This window comes from Gnatocerus cornutus, chromosome 8 (assembly GCF_029298725.1).
Source record: "Gnatocerus cornutus isolate USDA-ARS CGAHR chromosome 8, icGnaCorn1.1, whole genome shotgun sequence".
Classification (NCBI taxonomy): Eukaryota; Metazoa; Arthropoda; class Insecta; order Coleoptera; family Tenebrionidae; genus Gnatocerus; species Gnatocerus cornutus.
This window is the reverse complement of record NC_142240.1, coordinates 8135834-8157491: the sequence shown is the minus strand read 5'-3', so window position 1 is coordinate 8157491 and position 21658 is coordinate 8135834. Positions and strand designations below refer to the sequence as shown.

The window sequence follows — 21658 nt, the reverse complement described above, 5'->3', positions numbered from 1 at the left end:
ACAGATTTTTATTTTTAGACAGACTAAGAATTTCGAATATTCTAGATTAAATTTCGTATTTTCGTTAATTTTTGAAACAAAAAAATGCAATTTCGAGGCATTATTATTTTTGACACGTTTATTAACTCTGGCAAATTTTAGAATTTTAGAACCAGTGATAGATTTTTTTAGAATTTTTTTTATTTCAGAGCGGATTAAAAATTTCCAATATTTTAGATTAAATTTCGTAATTTCCTTTAATTTTATGAATACAAGAATCAAATTTTTAGACATAAGTACTTTTGACACGTTAAATAACTCTGTCAAATTTAAAAATTTTAGAATCAGTAGCAGATTTTTTAGAATTTTTTATTTTAAGAGGTACAATTATCTATTTTAAATTTCATATTTTCGCTATTTTTAGGAATACAAAAATGAAATTTGAATGCATTGTTATATTTTTGACACTCTTATTAATTTAGACAAATTTTAAAATTTTAGAACCAGTAACAGATTTTTTAGAATTTTTCATTTTAGAACGGACTAAAAATTTTCAATATTTTAGATTAAATTTTAAATTTTCGCTAATTTTATGACTACAAGGATGAAATTTGGAGGCATTACTACTTTTGACACGTTTATTAACTCTAGCAAATTTGTAAATCTTCGAGCCAGAAACTGATTTTACAATTTTTTTTTTATTTTCAGACAGACTAAGAATTTCGAATATTCTATGTAGATTAAATTTTGTATTTTCCTTAATTTTTGAAACAGAAAAATGCAATTTCGAGGCATTATTATTTTTGCTACGTTTATTAACACTGGCAAATTTTAGAATTTTAGAACCAGTGATATTTTTTTTAGATTTTTTTTATTTCAGAGCGTATTAAAAATCCAATATTTTAGATTAAATTTCGTAATTTTCTTTAATTTTATGAATACAAGAATTAAATTTTTAGGCATTAGTACTTTTGGGACGTTAATTAACTCTGTCAAATTTAAAAATTTTAGAATCAGTAGCAGATTTTTTAGAATTTTTTATTTTAGAACGGACTAAAAATTTTCAATATTTTAGATTAAACTTCGTAATTTCGCTAATTTTATGACTACAAGGATGAAATTTGGTGGCATTACTACTTTTGACACGTTTATTTACTCTAGCAAATTTTAAAATTTTAGAACCAGAAACTGATTTTATAGAATTTTTTATTTTCATACGGATTAAATTTCGAATGTTCTAGATTAAATTCCGTATTTTCGTTAATTTTTTGGATTGAAAAATGCCATTTCGAGACATTATGTTTTTAACACGTTTACTAATTCTGTCAAATTTCAAAATTTTAGAACCAAAAACATTTTTTGTTAGATATTTTTATTTTAAAATGGACAAATTTTCAATATTCTACATTAAGTTTCCTAGTTTCGCTAATTTTAGGAATACAAGAATGAAATTTGGGAGCATTACTACTATTAAGACACTTATTAACTCTGCTAAATTTAAAAATTTTAAAACCATTAACTGAATTTTAAAATAAAATTAATTTTTAATTTTAAGCAGACGGACAATATCGTAGATTAAATTTCGTATTTTCGCTAATTTTAGGAATACAAGAATGAAATTAGTAGGCAGTACTACTTTCGACACGCTTATTAACTCTAACAAATTTCAAAATCTTAGAACCGGGAACTGATTTTACAGATTTTTTTTATTTTCAGACGGACTAAAAATTTTGAATATTCTAGATTAAATTTCGTATTTTCGTCAATTTTTGGGATAGAAAATTGCAATTTTGAGGCATTATTATTTTTGACACATTTATTAACTCTGTCACATTTCAAGATTTTAGAACCAAAAACATTTTTTTTAGATGTTTTTATTTTAAAATGGACTAATTTTTAATATTCTAGATTAAGTTTCGTAGTTTCGCTAATGCTAGGAATACAAGAATGAAATTCGGGAGCATTAATACTAGACACTTATTAACTCTGCTAAATTAAAAAAATTTAAATCCATAACCAGATTTTTTAAAAAAATTTAATTTCTTAGGAATTTTATAACTTTGGTTTAACCCCGCCCATATAAACAAATGACGATTTGAATTTGTCGAATCAAGGAATGGCTAGCCTCCTTTACCCAACATAATTAAAAATTTGACGTCTTAAGTGCCACACTTGTCAAGAAGATTTGCAGTCTTGCAGAAATTCAATTAATCGTGAAACCTTCGTCGATTTTTATGGTGTTTCATCTTCTAATGTGTAGACAGATCCACCCTGAGTTCAGACAAATATCAACGAACTATCAAAATGTTGCAGATTAAATCAGACTTTTATCCAAAATTCTATTGGCCTTAAAGGTAGGCGGAGTTTAACCAGAGTTATAAAATTCTGACTATAATTATAAGACGGACTAAAAATTTACAATATCCTAGATAAAATTTTATATTTTCGCTAATTTTAGTAATACAAAAGTGAAATTAGTAGGCAGTACTACTTTCGACACGCTTATTAACTCTGCCAAAGTGCAAAATTGCAGAACCAGTAATAGATTTTTTAGAAGAATAAAATTCGGAAGCATTATTACTTTTGCCACGCCTATTAACTCTACCACAGTGGAAAATTTTAGAACCCGAAACCGATTTTTTTTGAGTTGTTTTTCGACCAACATAAAAGTGAGAATTCCATCGGCGCCACTATACCGAGATAGCAGGCAGGCTTTGGTTTATAGCACCAAGATCCGTAGTACCGGCCCTGAAGAATGCAGAATACACTCCCGAGCAACGACCGAACTCGGACTGTACGGTGGTTGTGTTCTTTTATATTATTGCCACCACCTTTTCATTTTTCTTCCACTCAACTAATTCCTGTTCTTTTTTTCAGGGTTGTCGAACATGAGCCATTGAAACAGCAGGAATTTCTCCCGTTAAGGTACGCCGAGATTTATATTGTCACGAAATCTCTCTCATGTCATAATGATCGTGTTTATTTACGTCCGGGTATTTATAGATAAATAGTACTGAGCTTTCGAGCTCTGCGTGCCGCCACGGGAATTTAGAAAATGATCGGAATAAAAAGAAACACTTCCTGAGTTGTCGTCGGTGGTTATTATTCATCGCTCATTTTATTCAGACGGAGAAGAGCAAATAATCGTGTTTGTATTGTGGTGGTTACTGGATGGATTCCAAGATGAATGCGCGTCTGTCGGAGGACCAAACAGGTGTTCGAATGTTCTTGTAATTAGAAGCAATGGCCGGGTTTGGGCAGGGGGGCCACAAAAACTTAATTCGGTTTTGCCGTATGAATCATCTCATTTCTGATATTGAAGCTCTCTTGCTCTGATTTTGAACATGTGACTTTAGCACGCACGACTAAAGCAATCTTCCCATGACCCTGATGGTCAGCTGAAGACGTGAACATGGAGAAGGTGTGACCATTCGCCGATTCTCCATATTTCACACAAGGTAAGATTGCATTTTGTCTGAGCCTTTAATTACCATAATCGCGTTGGACAATGAGCAATTGGTTCTTCTCAGCTCCACCCATCAGACAAGATCTTGTATATAAGGGTGCACTTTTCGAAATTACGCGAGCTAATTTTAAGGGTGCGGTTCTGTCAAAACAAGCCAATTATTCATCATTTTGCATAGGTTTAGAGGCACCGAAACAGGTAATTGCCGTTTCAAAGAGGCAGAGGAATGTTAATCGAACTGCTCGTCTACTGCAGTTTGCAGCGAGATTTTATCGTCTCCATGTTGCCACTAAAAGCAGGTGTCATATTGTAAAGTCATAACGCGGGAAGCGCTGATAACATTTAGAAGAGTCGACCACATTCTTTGAATGACTCAGATGATGCTTTTGAAATGTCGCCGTTTTATCGGATGTTACGAAGCACATAAATTCACGTATTTATAAAACTGAACTGTGCAATTATATTGTCTGAGAATGCAAGTCGAGTCTTCGAAATATGCATTGATCATTTTTCGTGCCTGAGGGAGATTTATTACGCTTTGTGTATTGAGTACCGAGTGTCACTGTAAGTACCTAGTCATAATTACCATCCGAAATAGTTATTTAATAAACTAGTTTGTTAATGAAGGCGATTAATAATCGAAATTGTTTAAAGCACGAACGAGCGACAGCGAATTAGCGAAAATATTAAATTTAATCTATATAATTGACGGTACCTCTTAAAATAAAAAATTCTAAAAAACCGGCTACTGATTTTAAAATTCTAAAAGTAGTAATGCCTAAAAATGTCATTCATTTATTCATAAAATTAGCGAAAATACGAAATTTAATCTAAAATATTGGAAATTTTTAGTCCGTTCTGAAATAAAAAAAATTCTAAAAAATCTATTACTGCTTCTAAAATTCTAAAATTTGACAGAGTTAATAAACGTGTCAAAAATAATAATGCCTTGAAATTGCATTTTTCTATCCCAAAAATTAACGAAAATACGAAACCTAATCTAGAATATTCGAAATTTTTAGTTCGTTTGAATATAAAAAATTTCTGTAAAATCAGTTTCTGGCTCTAAGATTTTGAAATTTGCTAGAGTTAATAAACGTGTCTAAAGTAGCAATGCCTCCAAATTTCATTCTTGTAGTCATAAAATTAGCGAAAATACAAAATTTATTCTAAAATAGTAAAAAAATTTTAGTCCGTTCTAAAATAAAAATTCTAAAAAATCTGTTACTGGTTCTAAAATTTTGAAATTTGACAGAGTTAGTAAACGTGTCAAAAATAATAATGTCTGGAAATTGTAATTTTCCATCCCAAAAATTAGCGAAAATACGAAATTTAATCTAGGATATTGCAAATTTTTAGTCCGTCTTAAAATGAAAAATATATTTTATTTTAAAATTCAGTTAATGGCTTTAAAATTTTTAAATTTAGCAGAGTTAATAAGTGTCTCAATTGTAGTAATGCTCCCAAATTTCAGTTTTGTATTACTAAAATTAGCGAAATAACAAAATTTAATCCAGAATATTAAAAATTAGTCCATTTCAAAATAACAATATTTAAAAAAAATGTTTTTGGTTCTAAAATTTTGAAATTTGACAGAGTTAATAAACGTGTCAAAAATAATAATGCCTCGAAATTGCATTTTTCCATCCAAAAAATTAACGAAAATACGAAATTTAATCTAGAATATTCGAAATTTTTAGTCCGTCTGAAAATAAAAAATTCTATAAAATCAGTTTCTGGATCTAACATTTTGAAATTTTGCTAGAGTTAATTAACGTGTCAAAAGTAGTAATGCCTCCAAATTTCATTTTTGTATTCCTAAAATTAGCGAAAATATGAAATTTAATCTAGATAATTGACGGTACCTCTTAAAATAAAAAATTATAAAAAATCTGCTACTGATTCTAAAATTTTTAAATTTGACAGAGGTAATTAACGTGTCGAAAGTACTAATGCCTTAAAATTTAATTCTTGTATTCATAAAATTAAAGAAAATTACGAAATTTAATCTAAAATATTGGAGATTTTGAGTCCGTTCTGAAATAAACAAAATTGTAAAAAATCTATTCCTAATTCTAAAATTTGACAGAGTTAATAAACGTGTCAAAAATAATAATGCCTCGAAATTGCATTTGTCTATCCCAAAAATTAACGAAAATACGAAATTTAATTTAGAATATTTAAAACTTTTAGTCCGTCTGAAAATAAAAAATTCTATAAAATCAGTTTCTGGCTCTAAAATTTTAAAATTTGCTAGAGTTAATTAACGTGTCAAAAGTAGTAATGCCTCCAAATTTCATTCTTGTAGTCATAAAATTAGGGAAAATACAAAATTTATTCTAAAATATTGAAAATTTTTAGTCCGTTCTGAAATAAAAATTCTAAAAAATCTGTTACTGGTTCTAAAATTTTGAAATTTGACAGAGTTAGTAAACGTGTCAAAAATAATAATGTCTCGAATTGCATTTTTCTATCCCAAAAGTTAAGGAAAATACGAAACTTAATCTAGAATATTCGAAATTTTTAGTCTGCCTGAAAATAAAAAAAATCTGTAAAATCAGGTTCTGGCTCTAAGATTTTGAAATTTGCTAAACTTAATAAACGTGTCAAAAGTAGTAATGCCTCCAAATTTCATTCTTGTAGTCATAAAGTTAGCGAAAATACGAAATTTAATCTAAAATATTAAAAATTTTAGTTTGTTCTAAAATAAAAATTTCTAGAAAATCAGTTTCTGGATCTAAGATTTTGAAATTTGCTAGGGCCATTAAACGTGTCAAAAGTAGTAATGCCTCCAAATTTCATTCTTGTAGTCATAAAATTAGCGAAAATACGAAATTTAATCTAAAATATTGAAAATTTTTAGTTCGTTCTAAAATGAAAAATTCTATAAAATCAGTTTCTGGCTCTAAGATTTTGAAATTTGCTATAGTTAATAAACGTGTCAAAAGTAGTAATGCCTACAAATTTCATTCTTGTAGTCATAAAATTAGCGAAAATACGAAATTTACTCTAGGATATTGCAAATATCTCTTTTGGAATTAACCTTTGATTAAATCTTAACTAAATGTGAGATGTTGACACCAAACCTTGACAACGTGTTAACCTCAAAAATCGTAATTCAATTTTCCCCTAATTTTCTCCCTAAAGAATTGAAAGCCGGATTTACACTCAAGAATTTTAGAAAATTTGCACTTGAGAGTGGACTGATAGGAATGGTCTGAATTTTATTAATAATTGTCGGCGCACAAAATTTCGTGTTTGACACGCCTAGAAAATGTTTTGAAAATGCTCGGAAACTCCAAAAGACCATTTTCTAGCCTAGTGAAATAAATAACTATTAATGTTAGATTGTCGAAAAATATAATTACCGACTTGGGCAGGAAACGTAAAAAACCCGAAACCGTCATGAAAGGTGGACCGGAAACATGCCTCCACAAAGAACGTAGTCCTGCAAAAACCCCAGAATGGTGAAGCCCCGTTCACAGCGCCAAGCAAAAAGCGAGTTTCCCGGTGGCAAACCTGGAGTTATTTAAATGACTCCCTGTCGTCGTCGTCCACGAAAAAGTGACATTCTTGAGTAATTAAGATATATAACAAATAAAATTTAATTGCTCCCGAGTGGTGAACGGAGCTTTAAAAACCAGTCACCCGGTTTGTTAAATTGAGTTAAAAATGTCACCGGACAAAAACAAATAAAATGCGGGAGCGGCAGAACAAAAGACATCGCGAAATCGTTCCGAGAAGAAAACTGAACCGGGTTTGCTGAATTGAATTGTCAATTACAATGAGAAGAAAAAACGACGACCATGTTTAGCGAGCACGATCGGAACATATTATGAACCTTTTGGTCGAGTTGAACCTGTTCCCTATCGGGGAATTTATTGTAGAGTCGGAGAACGAAATTTTATGTCGCTGAACGACTTCTCGGCGCTCATAAAACGCAGGTACCCAAATTCGAACCTTTGAAGATGATTAAAAGGGGACTCTAATAAAAATCTCGAGTGGATTTTGGATGCTGGCAATTTTACAGTTTAACAAACGCTCTAGTGCGGTTATGGCTTTGACTTTTTAAATCGTTTACAGCTACCTTACCGCAAACCCCCATAAACATAACGCTCAAATGGTTGGAATATTTGGAAATTTGTGGAGTTTATAAGTCTTGACTGTCTTATTAATATAGTACCAATTTAGAAAAATTTAAACCAAAAAGGAGTATATTTAGAAATTTTTATCTGGACAACTGAAAATGTCAATTTTTTCAACACTGTAATTTCGTTATTTCTAGTGCGACAGGAACGAAATTTATGCATGTTGTTTCTTTTGTTTGTTTTAGTAATCACTAATTTGCAAAAATTTAGATCAAAAAGTCGAATTTTTACAAATTTTCGTTTTAAGACCAAAAAAATGCCACCAATTTTTTTTTAATCCTGTCATTTCTTTATTTTTTATGCGATTTTAACTAAATTCGTGGAGATTATCACTCTCAACTGTCTTATTAAGAGCGTCAATTTAGAAAAATTTAGACCGAAAAAGAGAATTTTTAGAAATTTTGATTTCGAGGAGTGAAGAAAAATTTTTGTTTTTTAACCAAAAAAAAATGTGACCAAAAATTTTAAACAACCTGTAAGTTCTTCATTTTTAATGCCACTATAACCAAATTTGTGAAGTTTATAAGTCTTTACTGTCTTATTAAGAGTTTTTAGAAAAATTTAGACCAAAAAAAGAGAATATTTAGAAATTTTTATTTAGTGAAAATATCAATTTTTTCAACACTGTAATTTCGTTATTTCTAGTACGACAGGAACGAAAATTATGCATGTTGTTTCTTTTGTTTGTTTTAGTAATATCACAAATTTGCAAAAATTTTGATTAAAAACTCGAATTTTTTAAAATTTTCGTTTTAAAACCATAAAAATGTCACCAATTTTTTTTAAGATTCTTCAATTTTTTTATTTGTTAAGTGATTTTAACTAAATTTGTGGAGATTATCACTCTTGACTGTCTTATTTACAGTGCCGATTTACAAAAATTTAGAGCGAAAAGGAGAATTTAAAGAAATTTTTATTTCGAGTAGCTAAAAAAAATTACAAAAAAAACTTGAACGCGGTTTAATTTCCACATTTTTGGTGTCACAAGAACGAAATTTGTGGGCGTTATTTTTAAGGTTAAATAGTCCATAAAAGTTGTTGAATTTGAGTTAATTTTAATATATCTTTGTTAGCCATTATTTCTAATAACGTATTATCTTAATTTTTGTAAAAACATTGTTAATTTTTTTTGAAAGTTTCTATTACTAAGTGGAACTTAAGGCCAGATAATCTAGTTTTTCTTAAAAGCATAAGGAACCTAGTGTAAAAATATGCCCAAAAAATAGTCATCAATAACTCGCAATGCCCTTTTAAATTGCATATTTGAAAAGAGATTTAGAATATTTATTACGGTTCATTTCAAGCTAGATGAGACCCAACCACTTATTATGATTATAGGGGTTTGCGGTAAGGTGGCTATAAACGGTTTAAAAGTCAAAGCCATAACCGCACTAGAGCGTTTGATCAACTGTACCGGATCTTTCGAACAGAAATTGAAGGCCTTTTTCATGGGAGGTTGGCAAACTCCAAGACCATAACTCATAGATTTTAATTATACCTCAACGAGCCTGAACAGGGATAGAATTACTTTAATTTATTGTTTGAGCGAAAGAAGTTAAAACAACTTGGACGTCGTTTATGCAAATTCGGACTCGCCGTGCGGATGAACATTTATCATAATTATTTAAATGTGAATCTAGCTCCAATAAAATAAATTTCGGCTATTAGAGGTTTAGCTTGTGTTTATTAGCATTCACACGTGGGATCCGTCGAGGATTCGTGTCTTCGAGAGGCGTAAAACGGACTTGTTTATTTCAGCCTCTGGGGAAGTTTTTCGTTTTGGGTTTTGGATATTACACTTTTGTTAGACATGATTAAAATCGCCGCCGCCACTTTGCACAGACTTGGAGATTCGTGAGGATTTTTTTTCGGAATTTAAATAAATATGTGAGAATGAGAGAATAAGTATAATTAACCAGAAAAATTCACTGCTTACATCACAGATTTTTTAAGAAGATTCGACTAGCCACTAGTAATTTAGAAACATGAGAAACCTGAGAAACTAACATCAGTTGTAGCTGCACTATCTGCAGTTAAATTGAGTCTAATTATTAATTTATTAGATGCGTACCAATTTGTTTAACTCTTGTTGATGCACGCTCGGCTCACAATTGGTGGAGAATCTCGAAATTATAATTAGATTTGATATAACAAAGATTTACAATTCAAATAAAGAATTTAAATAGATAATAATCAGTATTCTTCCCATGTCATACTCTTGCTGAACTAATGTAATTTATACGGTAATTTGCATATCCCGGGTCTTTTGTCTTTTAAAGTGAAAAAATCGGTAGACAACCCGACAATTTGGAATCTTTTTTCCACCAAGGATTGCATTTCCTGCTCGTTTCTATGAATTCTCAATCGCTAGTTAAGGAAGCTTGCTTCCCATGACATCATCACAATGCATTCATTGATCGAACAATCGATTCTAAGTTCACTTTTCGCTTGCACGAGCAGATATAAAAACAACTGATTGATCATCGCATTATTACCGCCAAAACTTACCCACATGATGCATCAGGTCAGGACGCAGAAATATTTGCAAAATAAGCTTTTTTTCTCAGTTTTACTTATTTAAAATTATTTAAATTATGAAACTCTAATATATCATTGGAAAGGTAATTAAATAAGCTTTCCAACGAACTATAGAAGTCGTCGGGAGGGTTAGTTTTTGCTAAGATATTTGAGAAAAACCTGACGAAAACTTCGAAAAACGAACAGTTTTTTTAAACTTTTTGAAACTTTTTTGCATAGGACTTCTAAATTGGTACTTTTATTATTTATTGTAATACGTCATTAAAAGGGTTGAGATGTCTCTGTTTCTAACGCGGTGTTAAACAAGTTATTATCTTTTGCCACTTAGAACTTACACGACAAAGAATATGGAGTCATTTTTAGAAAAAAAAATGTTTTCTTTACTTTCGAAGATTTTGTAAAAAATTTAATTTGAATGCCTACAAAATTGTAGTTTTTCGAATTTCGCGTTTCTAAATGATTTCACTAGCCAAAATGGAAGATCATAAATAAAAAATTTGGAGCAACTGTTCAAAAGTTGTGGCCAAAATTTTTATAGTTTAAATAAATTTGAAAACGTTTTAGTATCAATCTAGATGTTTTTATCTCAGATAAAATTATTGTAAACTTGGTGATGGTTTTCATTGATTTCTGTCACAAAATTGTCAAATTGTCAAAATATTGGTTCGTTTTCGAAATAAAAATTCATACATTTTTTTCTTGCTCCAAAATTTTTAAACTTAGCGCAGTTGATAAATAAGTCAAAAGTGCTAAAACCTCAAAATTTTACTGTCTTGAGAATAAAACAGCCAAATTTGCAAAATTTAATAAAAAATGGTGAAACTCTGGTCTAATTCAAAATAAAAATTTATAAAAATTTTACTTCTTGCTCCAAAATTTTTAAACTTAGCACAGTTGATAAAAAAGTCTAAAGTGCTAAAACTTCAAAATTTTACTGGTAAAAATGGCGAAACTCTGGTCTAATTCAAAATAAAAATCAAAAATTCTGTTCTGAACAGTTGATATAATACACAGGTTGAAAATTGCAAAACTTCCAAATTTAACTGCCAAAGCTAAAAAAAAATAATAAAAAATAGTGAATATTTTTGTTTCTTTTGTAAATAAAAATTTGTATTTCCTGACTAACATTTTGGTATTCAGTGTCGTTGACAAGCAATTGGAAATATTACTGGTTTGACATAAAAATACCACAAGAAGGGCATATAATAAAATGTGGAAATTTTTGGTTCATTACAAATAAAAAATATCTAAAAATTCTGTTCCTTTCTTTAAATTTTTGGAATTTAGCACAGTTAGTAAACATATCCAAATTAATAAAATCCCCAACAGTCCACTGTTGTATCATTAAAACGGCCAAAGGTACGAAATTTAATAGAAAGTGGCGGAACTTTTGATCCATTTTAAAATAAACTTTCCAAATATTCTATTTTTGCTCTAAAATTTTGAAATTTAGCATAGTTGATAAACAAATCAGACGTAGAAAAACCAAAAAATGATTACTGTTTAATGATAGAAACTGTAACAGTTCAGTTCGTCTTCAAAATTAAAATACCAAAAAATTCAAAAATACACAAAATACAAAAAATTACTCCTAATTTTCAGTGAATTTTTTGAGTTTTCCAAAAATATCGGAACACATTTTTTCCACTCTCTATTTTTTTTTGGTCCATAAGCAAACTAAGAATTCTTCATCATTAAGAAGTTTTTAAAAATGTATACAGTATGTCTCCGGATTGAGTTCACAAGAGGGAAAAAAAGTTTATTTTCCATTTTACAAAAAAATTACAAAGAAATAACATTTTTTGCTTATTTCAAAACAGATAAATCTGCAATTAAAATTTCAAAATTATTAGTTTGTACTCTTGAAATTAACTTTTTCATTATTCTTGTTTATTAAATTTTATAATCGTATTTAAATAATAGCAGGCTGTGGATTCACAATATCAAATAGTGCGTTAAAGATTAAAGAAAAATACCCAATAATGTGTAAGTATTTAAAAATTGGAAAAGAAGTGCAATTGCATCTTTAACAATAATTGAGAAATTCGAAACAGTCTTTAAGAATTACGAGTTAGAATTGAACTGTGCTAAAACAGGTAATGGGTCAATCAAATAGTGCAAATTGGTTTGAGTTTAGTAACAAATTTCATTCCTTTGACATTTTTTGCAAAATTAAAAATAAAAAAGTTCTTCGTTATTTTTTGTTTTTTTCGATTTTAAGAACACAGCTTCATAATATTAAAGTTTTAATTAAAGATTTATTTATTTTAAATTAAGCAAAAAATATTATTCTTTTGTCATTTTTTTGTAAAATGAAAAATAACGATTTTTTTCCTCTTGTGAACTCAATCCGGGGATGACTGAATATTATTCTGCGTTTCGTTACCATTAAAATCACTTTAAAACTCAATATATGTCTAGTTAGAAACAACGATTTTTAAGCAATGGCATTATTTTTTTTATGAAATCACCAATAAATAAAAAAAGTTGATTAATTTTTGATAAACTTCTCAATGGTTTTTCTAACTTCTAAACGTTAAGAGATAGTAATGCGTTTGTCAGAGCGTCAAAAAGGTAAGATTTCTATATTCTCAATGATGCATTACAATAAAAAATCCATATAATAACTTTTGAGTTAGGTATATTGAAAATTGCGTATCACTAAAAACGTTTTTTTTTTTGGAAGAAGAGAGTTTTTAAAAAATATCATGGAAAGTACTTGTTCTAGGGATGAGTTTTATAGGTCGTTGGAAAGCTTACTTAATTGGTTTTCCAAAACACTGTCGGGAAATTTCATAATTTTGCAAGTTTTCAAGAAAATGGGAAGAAAACAAAGTTTTGTACAGTAGAACCTCAATAAATAAATTTTCAAGAATTTCTCTGAAACCGGATTTGGTGTAGCAAAACGGACTTCAGATTCGGAATTAGAAGGCCATTCCTTTTCACTTCTCCAATACATTTTTTTTCCCCAAATTTTGTTGACTAGCGTTATTAAAATTTCTGCGCGGATCTTATTTGTGCAGGAACCTAATCGACTAATAATTCGTAGAGACGCCCTAATAAAAGGGTATGATTGATCAGGGCCGTATGAGCATATTATAGTCATGACTTTGTAAAAGGCAATTGGATACGTGAGATGCTTACACCTCCGCAATTATCGCATATAAATCATGACAATTAGCGATGCCGCGTTGAAATGATAACACTGCGACTTGAATTAGAAGCATTTTATACAAATTCCGCCCCTTATTACTGTCCTTATCGCTAGTTGAAATCACCGAACACGTGTCCGCTCGACTTCGACGACTTCCTCTACATGTGGGGTATCAACCCGGCGCGGCGCTTCGTCTTTTGTTCTAGTAATTTAACACTCGCCCCAACTTTAATTAAGAACAACCCTTTCATTCGTGTTCTAGGGATGCCTCAGCATGGACGCCCTCCACGTTCTCTCCACCGTTTTCATAGCGATCGTCTCGTTCTGTGCAGCTGGTAAGTCAAACTCACCCAATAGAACACGATGCTTATTCTATTTGCAGATCATGAGTACATGACGTCCAAACCCAGTTCTATCGCCGTGGCTATTGGCTTCGAAGCCAAGCTGGAGTGCAGCATGAACATCCAACCCGACAACTTTCAATGGAAATTTTATCCACTCGAGGAAAAAGAAGCGCATAATCCGAAGGCTCGAATCAGTTTAACCACGTCTCCTTTCCAATTTGTTCCTCCCAGTAAATACAACTCGCCGCAGAAAAGAATGTCCGTGCTCACCTTACAGGTAATAAGCCGAAAGTGTCGTCTCATTGAACCAACTAGTAGTTCTTTTGTTGCAAAGAAACGTTCGACAGAATTTGCCGAATCATGACGCAGCTCGAGATTTATTTACCTTTTTCAGGCTGACTTCACCGACATCGCCGGCGATTACCAATGTCTGGCTCATTACGGAGCGGTGGTGGTGGCGTCCATTCCTTGGCGCGTCACAATTTCCACCGTCTCTAATTTCCCACCCCAACAAAACATTAGTATTACTGTCGTTCAAGGGAACACGATCAACTGGCGGTGTGAACCACCCAACAGTAACCCGGAGCCCTACGTCGACTACTACAAGAAGAGCGCTTGGTTCCAGTCGGCGACTGTTGTCCAAACCAAATCGCTGATTCTCCCCCACGTAACCCCCCAACACTCTGGAAGCTACTCGTGTAAAGCCGGGAATGTTGAGGGTAAAATCAGCTCCCCATTCTTCTTGAATTTGAACGTGGTGGCTAACATGCGTTCCGAGAAGCCTCGGTTCATCATGAAACCCAAGACGCGGTATCAAGTGACGAAAGGAGACACGGTTTTCTTGGAGTGTGCAGCTGTGGGAAACCCTCCTCCTGAGGTAGTCTGGCGGAAAGAAGGAGGAATCATCATCGAGAACCGCAGCGAGGTGACTGACGGTGGTTTGATCATCCGAAGCGTGGAGCAGGGCGATGGAGGACGGTACAAATGCACCCAGAAAAACTCTCTAGGTTCCGTCACGGAAGAAATCACTCTGGAGTACCAGGAGGCGCCCACTGTTAACTGTTCTTTGGACACCACCGACGCCACCCAAGGCGAGAACCTAGATTTGGATTGCTTCATCTCAGGGTTTCCCACCCCCGAAATCACATGGTTCCTCAACGGGTTCGTCGTCACCAACGACACTAAAATCACCACTGATGGTAACAAAATCTTCTTCCGCCCGGCTGAGAAGCGCCACGCTGGACGATTACAGATTTTCGCCCGCAATGATCTCGGAACAGTCTATGGCAGTATTTTTATCAAAGTCATTCCATTATTTACGACGCAAGAGTCCTCCACGGACCCTCCACAGTGCACCAACAAGTGTAAACCGAAGAAAAACACCACCAGGAAGATGTACCCTCCTTCTAAACCCTCCGTGTCTCGCATCAGCGACGAGTCGGTTCTTCTGCGATGGTCGGTCCAACCCAACAAAGGTTTACCCATTCAGTTTTTCAAAGTTCAGTACAAAGATTTGGGACTATCGAATTCCCACGATCACGGGTCTAGGAAAGTCTCTGGATGGAACACCGCAAACGCGGACATCGAGCCTCATATCCAAAGCTACGAAGTTAACAACCTCAAACCTGATCATTTGTACAGGTTTCGCATAGCTGCGGTTTATAGTAACAACGACAACAAAAACAGTCCGAATTCTGAAAAATTCTTCTTGAAGCGAGGAGATTTTGACAATAGGAATCCTTTGCCGGTACCACTGGTCACCAAGACGGAACCAGTCAATTCCACCTCTGTTAAGATCTTCTGGAAGGTACACTTTTAGGTAGTTGTGCCATCAATCACACTCACTCTTTTTTTAGTGCGACCCTGTACCCAACGTAACAGTGGAAGGCTACATTGTCAACTACAACTCCGCCAGTAGTGCCGCTGACTACATGAAAGCCATTGTCGATGGTGCCCGAACCAACTCCTTTATCTTGTCGCATCTGCAACCAGACACCGTCTACGACATCAAATTGCAGAGTTTCACCTCCAAGTCGTCCCCCAGCCAGTTCAGCCACATCCAAAAAGTCAAGACTTTAGGTGGGTTCAATCAAACTCGCGATGCGAACAGTGTTAAGGTTCAAGTGAACCCACAAATGATGACATTTTCCTACGAGAGATGCACAATTTAAAATGTAAATGTTGAAGTTGAATTTAATTTTTTATAGTATCGTTTGTTTTACCATGATGCTCTTGTGGAGTACTACTACTGATCAATAAGATGCGCTCTTTTGGGGAGTGAGGTACGGTGGAGTTATTTGAAATAGGGTCTCTACAAAATGGTCACATGAAAGAATCAAAATATAATTGAAGGGTTCAGGCGTAAAATAGTATATTATGAAACGCGTTTCATAATGAACATTTTGCCGCACGCACGTTTTTAGGACACGACGACGTCATAAAGTAGTAAGTGCGTCAAAATGCATTATGAACAAGCATCATACGCTATTTTTTCTATTTCGCCTTATTTTAACCGAAAAAACTTGATTTCGAAATCTAGTGAATTTTAGAGTAGTTGGCATTTGCAAAATGTTCGGGAAAAAATTCGAAGTAGCCAAATCCAATTTCAGTCAGTTTGACGGGTGTGACGTTTTGAGGTTACTGGAGCGCAAGAGAGCGAAGATGTTGATCATGATCATGATGGTTCTCTTGCATCCAAAGAGTTTTTCTCCGATGAATTATTGAGCCAAGTACAACAAAAAATAATGGTGTATTGATCGATTTATCATGGTTTTTCAAAACCAAAATCTAAATTGTCAACGTTGACGGCAGGTTGACAGTTTGTCTGCTGCAAACCTAAGAAAAATATATGCCCCTGGAAATATTGGCACGGGATTGGTCCATTACGATACCGAAATAAGCTCAAACGCGTTTCGAAATATCTTCATTATGAACGCGAAATAGAAAAAATAATTTTCGGATTTGTTATTTTATCCATATTTTTATGCGTTAGAATATGCGATAAGTTATAGTACAACTCCAAAAGCAGCTCTTTTAAATACAAGGTGTTTATAAATGTTTCTAGCATCAAGGGTAGCTCTGGAATTCTTGCTGTGCACTATTTTGCCGCTTTGTTTTCATAGTGAATATAACTATCTTGAAAATTATTTATAACGTTACTTATGTCCATGACGTTTCAGTTACAGTTTTGTGCCCAAGTTTATGATTTTCAGGTTTTAAACCACAACTAGAACAGTTTATTTCTCAAAACTTACTGTGTTCCATGTTTGAGGTTAACTACAAATGTCAGTTGAAAAATCGAAACCCACATTTGTAATGAGCGGCAAATTTCTTTGACATTTCATAGCCACCCTTGATGCTAGAAACATTTATAAACACCTTGTATTAGTTTTTTATAATTGAATAGTGTTACGCAACAAAGATCCAGCCACTGTTGTTTAAAAACGGAGATTATGGCTATTCAAGCCTTAATTTTACCGATTTTGTAATGCAAAATTGCATTAACACTAATGAAGCAACTCAGTTGGACTATTAGCTTTAAGAATTTTAGGTCCATATGAGACTTAACAGATGGTTGAAGAGGTACATCAATTTTTTTTGTGGGCTGGATTTTTGTTGCATAACACCATTCAATTATTGTTATGATATTAACTTTTTATTTTTTGAAATATTTTTCGGCTCTTTGTAACTTATACTATATTAAAGAACATGTTTTATAATGGTTAATTTGGTGCACGAGTGTGTATGGGACGAGTGCACCAATGCCATTATAAAACAAGTCCTTTATACTATTTTTTCGAATTTGCACCCTTTTTTTAATAAAAAATTTAAATTTTCTAATTCTAAGACTTTTCGTGTCACACGATTGGTAATGGTTTTGTAACCACGACTTGCCACTTGATTTTTAAATTTAATTTAAAATTTGACATTTATTGAGTTTCACTGTCACTGAATTTTGACATAACGTAACCTAACCTCACAGTCAGTATTCACATCTATTATACAGGCTGTCCGGAAAGTGGCGCACCACCTTGAAAGGGGGTAATTGGGTGGTCCTCCAGAGTACCAAGAAAATGTTAAAAAAAATTCCAGACTCTCTGTTTTCACAGGAAGACCAAAAGAAAATTAGGAAAATGGCAACATTGCTGAACTTTTCCTCCAATAACTTAAATTTCTAGTATTCAAAGCCATAGTAACGTTGCTGTTGTATTGTTGGCGTTAGTCAGGTCGGCTCATAAACGAGTAATGTAACTATGGTTTCAAGTGAACGATGCCACACTGATGGAGATTGTTAATTCAAAAACTTTGTTAAGAGTTTTCAGGCATTTCTTGCAAGATTTTTCCGATTTTATTTGCACCATGCCTTTGCGCAAAATGTCTTTCAGGTAACAAATTCATTTAAACGCAAAATTATTGCACAGAAATCGTTAATTTTCGCATCAAACTTTGCCTCTTCAATCCATCATACCTCGAAAAATTGAAGACATGGATTTTTTTTTAACATTTTTCCGGTGATCTATGGCATTGTCCGATGATACAGTTTTACGGTGGTGCGCGACTTTCCGGACACCCTGTATTTAGGTACAATTATTGTTGGCCGCAAAGGACAATTCAATTATATTGATACATTTTTTATTCGCGCAGCAATTTATTAAACATGAATCGGAAAATCCAGATTGACCAAGAACTTGACAGGAAACAGGTGACAGCCAGATTAATTAATTCTGTCAATTCTTAAAAAATTTCCTACTTTGAGATCTCTTATAGATACCTATAAACGACTCCAAATTGAGTACTCTAATGGACCTATTAAAGCGGAGTTTAAAAGAAAACAGCTAAAAACAGCCAAAAAGTACCTAAAATAGCTATTTGTGTACCAAGGCCAAAAAGTGGTAATTTACATTTGCAGTTTCAGCACGTGTAGCTTCACAATTTGTATGAATTAGGTTTAATGTGTCTTTTAATGTTGTTGCAGAAGCACTGCTAGACATGTTCATTTTCAATAATTCAACACGTCTTTGTTGCACTTTATAGCAGTTTGTCGATTTGATTTTACCCAAATAATTATAAAATTGCGGGTAATATCGGTATCTTGACGTAATATGCAAAACTATGGATAGATGGCGCCACCATAGATAGGCCGAAAATGTTTGCGGCCAGAAAAGACTCACTTTTAGGCCGCTTTTAAGGCCTAAAAATTTCATTTTCAGTTTAAGTCGCCTAAAATCAAAGTTTTTGAAATTATCTTGAAAACCGCAGGACAGTGATGATCTAGAATAAAATTTTACATCTTCAGGATTTTTTTGAAAATTTTTGAATTTACCGTTTTTGAGATAGAGGGTACACTTCAACCTTAACTTCTTTTTGTAGGTTTGGTTAGTACAATCGCGGCGCCATCACCCCCGTCGAACGTGGAGAACGCCGGAATCAGCAAACTGTACATAGTGATAGCCGCTGGAGTTTTGGGAACTTGTGGCCTCATCTTCGCAGCCGTTGGAGGTGTGATGCTGTGTCGGATGTGGAAACAGAAGAAAAATAATCGAAGTGAGTTGGAGAGGTGGTTGAGTTGAAGTTGTGACGTGTTTGCAGGTGTTGACGACCGCCACATCCAAGTGGATGGTAATGAGTACGTGGTGGGGCCGAAGAACCCGCCGCGTTCGAACGGTTGCGTGCCTAGCAATCGAATGACGATAACCGCCAATCCCTTGGCCGACGCTGACAACAAGGTGAGGTACATAGTTGATTTTCTTCAGTTCCATAGTCACCTTTATGGTTTAGTTGGAGTTTGAATTGAACGAAAGTTAGTAATACCGGCGATTTTCCACCATAGGTCGACCACTAAATCCTCGAGCGAGTCGCCGCCATAACTCTTCTTCTCGTAGGTGCAGTAAAATGCTTAAGCGAGTATTGCTTAAACCGAAAATCCGCCAGCGCTAGTTCAAACTTCTGCTTAGACTAACGACTAATAGCTGTTATTGCTTATTGTACTTTGATTTTTTATCTACTCACAACTAAAACTAGGTTAATTTCATCTTGTTTCCAGAAATTTCTAGCTCGGATTTTTTCCAGAATCAGAACATGATTGAAATGTCGTGTTTGTCATCACAGAACAACAACTGTTCGACTGTTCAACCGTCGGGCAGCGGAGAAGACTCACCCACTAACTCAAGAGATAAAAAAAATAAAACTCGAGAAAAACGGATTCGGGATAAACGTAACGTTGATTCGAACACTTCTGGAGAAAATTTCGTTTGATTCGTGCCTTAAAACTCAAGACTGATTGCATACAATGTGCCTTCTCGGAAAATCGCGTACTAAAAGACACTTAAGTAATCTAATTAGCGACTTGCGATTGGTAGTACTTACATCACTGACTTGCCCTCTTGTAAATAGGAAGATTGTACATATTTTGTCGAATAATGGTATAATGTCATTTGAGTGATCACTTTTAATTATTTAACTTATTTTTTGTACTTATTAACGACTAAGATATTTTCTAGACTCTAAAATGATTATTTATTCATTTACAGTATTAATTACACTACCTTGGCAGCTAAGGTCTCGCTTTCCTTGTGGGTGATTTCTTAGACTTAGGATTTTAGTAAAAGACTAAAACACAAGGAAAGATTTCATGCTGAGATTTAAGATAACTGCACTCTTATTTTAGAAGATCATGGAAACGTAATAGTCATTAGGAAGCCATAGTTTATGTAGAAGCTCACTTTTGCCTTACAGCTTGCCAATCCAGACATTTCTTTGCAAGAGTACAAATTGGATTCTGTTGCTGTTTTATGTCAGCTTTACAAGAATAGTCAATCTGTGTATGGACAATAAATAATCAGCAATGACCATGCGTTTTATTTAGATCATTTTTGTGTGAAATTTTGACAATAAAGAATACTTCTAACCAACTTTCAGTTTTTTTTTCGGGTTCTTCGGCGGTGTTTAGTGTTTAGTAAAAATCAGTTATTTCTGATGCTTTTCTGACACTAACGTAGAATGTGTGTTCATTGGACACAAAATTACAAGAAAACTAGTTAAATTTTGGAGGAGTCATCAGGTTAGCACTTTTTTAAATTTAGATTCTCTTGTGATTGTCAAGATTTTGTTTGGATTTTCTACATTCTCTTCAGATTTTTTTTACCTTCTTTTTACGTGATTTCATGATTCTCTTTTAATTCTTTCTATGGTCTTTTGTTACTTTAGCTGTCTATTTTAGATTTCTGAAAACAGTGAGATACTTATTAGGGCCAGCTGGTTTCATAGTAATTATTGCTTAAAGGCGGCTTTAACTAAAGGTTCTCTCAAGTTGTAGTACAACTATCTGTTTCTATCACAAAAACTCACTTTAAATTTTAAAGCAACTTTAAAATGATTATGAAACATGCCTTTAGAATTTAAGTCATTAGATATTTTTCTCTTTTCCATTACATAGTTTATTTAAGACTACCTTAATTTCTTAATTTCTCTGTTCTGTTCTGTTCTATTTACACTATTTAAATTCCCATTGGATATTTTAGAATTTCTTTAAATTGTGCATAAATTCTTATACATATTTTTCTGAAGATTCTCTTTAAAAGCTTTCGGACTGTCTTTAGATTTTTTTTTTAGATTCTTTCACCTATCTAGACCCTTTGAATCTTTAGACTTTTCGATTTTTTACTTCAGATTCTCTTTGCGTTTTCATTTAATTTTCTATAAATTTTCCCTAGATTTCTAAACAATATATTTTGACCATTTTGTTTAGATTTATTTTAAAGTGTCAAGTTCTTTTTAGATTAATTTTAGATTTTGTCTATTGTCTACATTCTAATTTTACTAATCAAATAATTTTGAAGAAAATTGGTTCTGGAGCAGTGGAGAGTCATTGCGAATCTAAAATTGCCTCCTGATTATAAATTTGAAGCCCGTTATTGCTTTATCAGGTCAGGACTCATAGATATTTATAAAATAAGTTTTTTTTTTGTTTAATAACTTTTGAATATAAACAAAATTGTAGTTTTTCCATAAATCTCGCGTTTCTATCTGA

General features: G+C 32.9%; 1 protein-coding gene across 7 annotated transcripts in view; it reads left to right on the top strand.

The window, feature by feature from the left end:
• The window catches only part of LOC148169435 (interference hedgehog-like), a 40642-nt gene extending 20165 nt beyond the window's left edge, over positions 1–20477 (top strand). The window contains exons 2-10 of one of the 7 annotated variants that reach the window (XM_088042822.1): positions 2857–2904; positions 13548–13620; positions 13668–13906; positions 14024–15436; positions 15486–15708; positions 19000–19173; positions 19219–19355; positions 19460–19507; positions 19699–19790. In XM_088042822.1, coding sequence (XP_087898948.1) covers positions 13560–13620; positions 13668–13906; positions 14024–15436; positions 15486–15708; positions 19000–19173; positions 19219–19355; positions 19460–19471 — 2259 coding nt within the window. In that variant the 5' untranslated portion in view covers positions 2857–2904; positions 13548–13559 and the 3' untranslated portion in view covers positions 19472–19507; positions 19699–19790. The other 6 variants (XM_088042821.1, XM_088042815.1, XM_088042816.1 and 3 more) reach the window with 6 other exon arrangements.
• The last annotated feature ends 1181 nt before the right edge of the window (positions 20478–21658 follow it).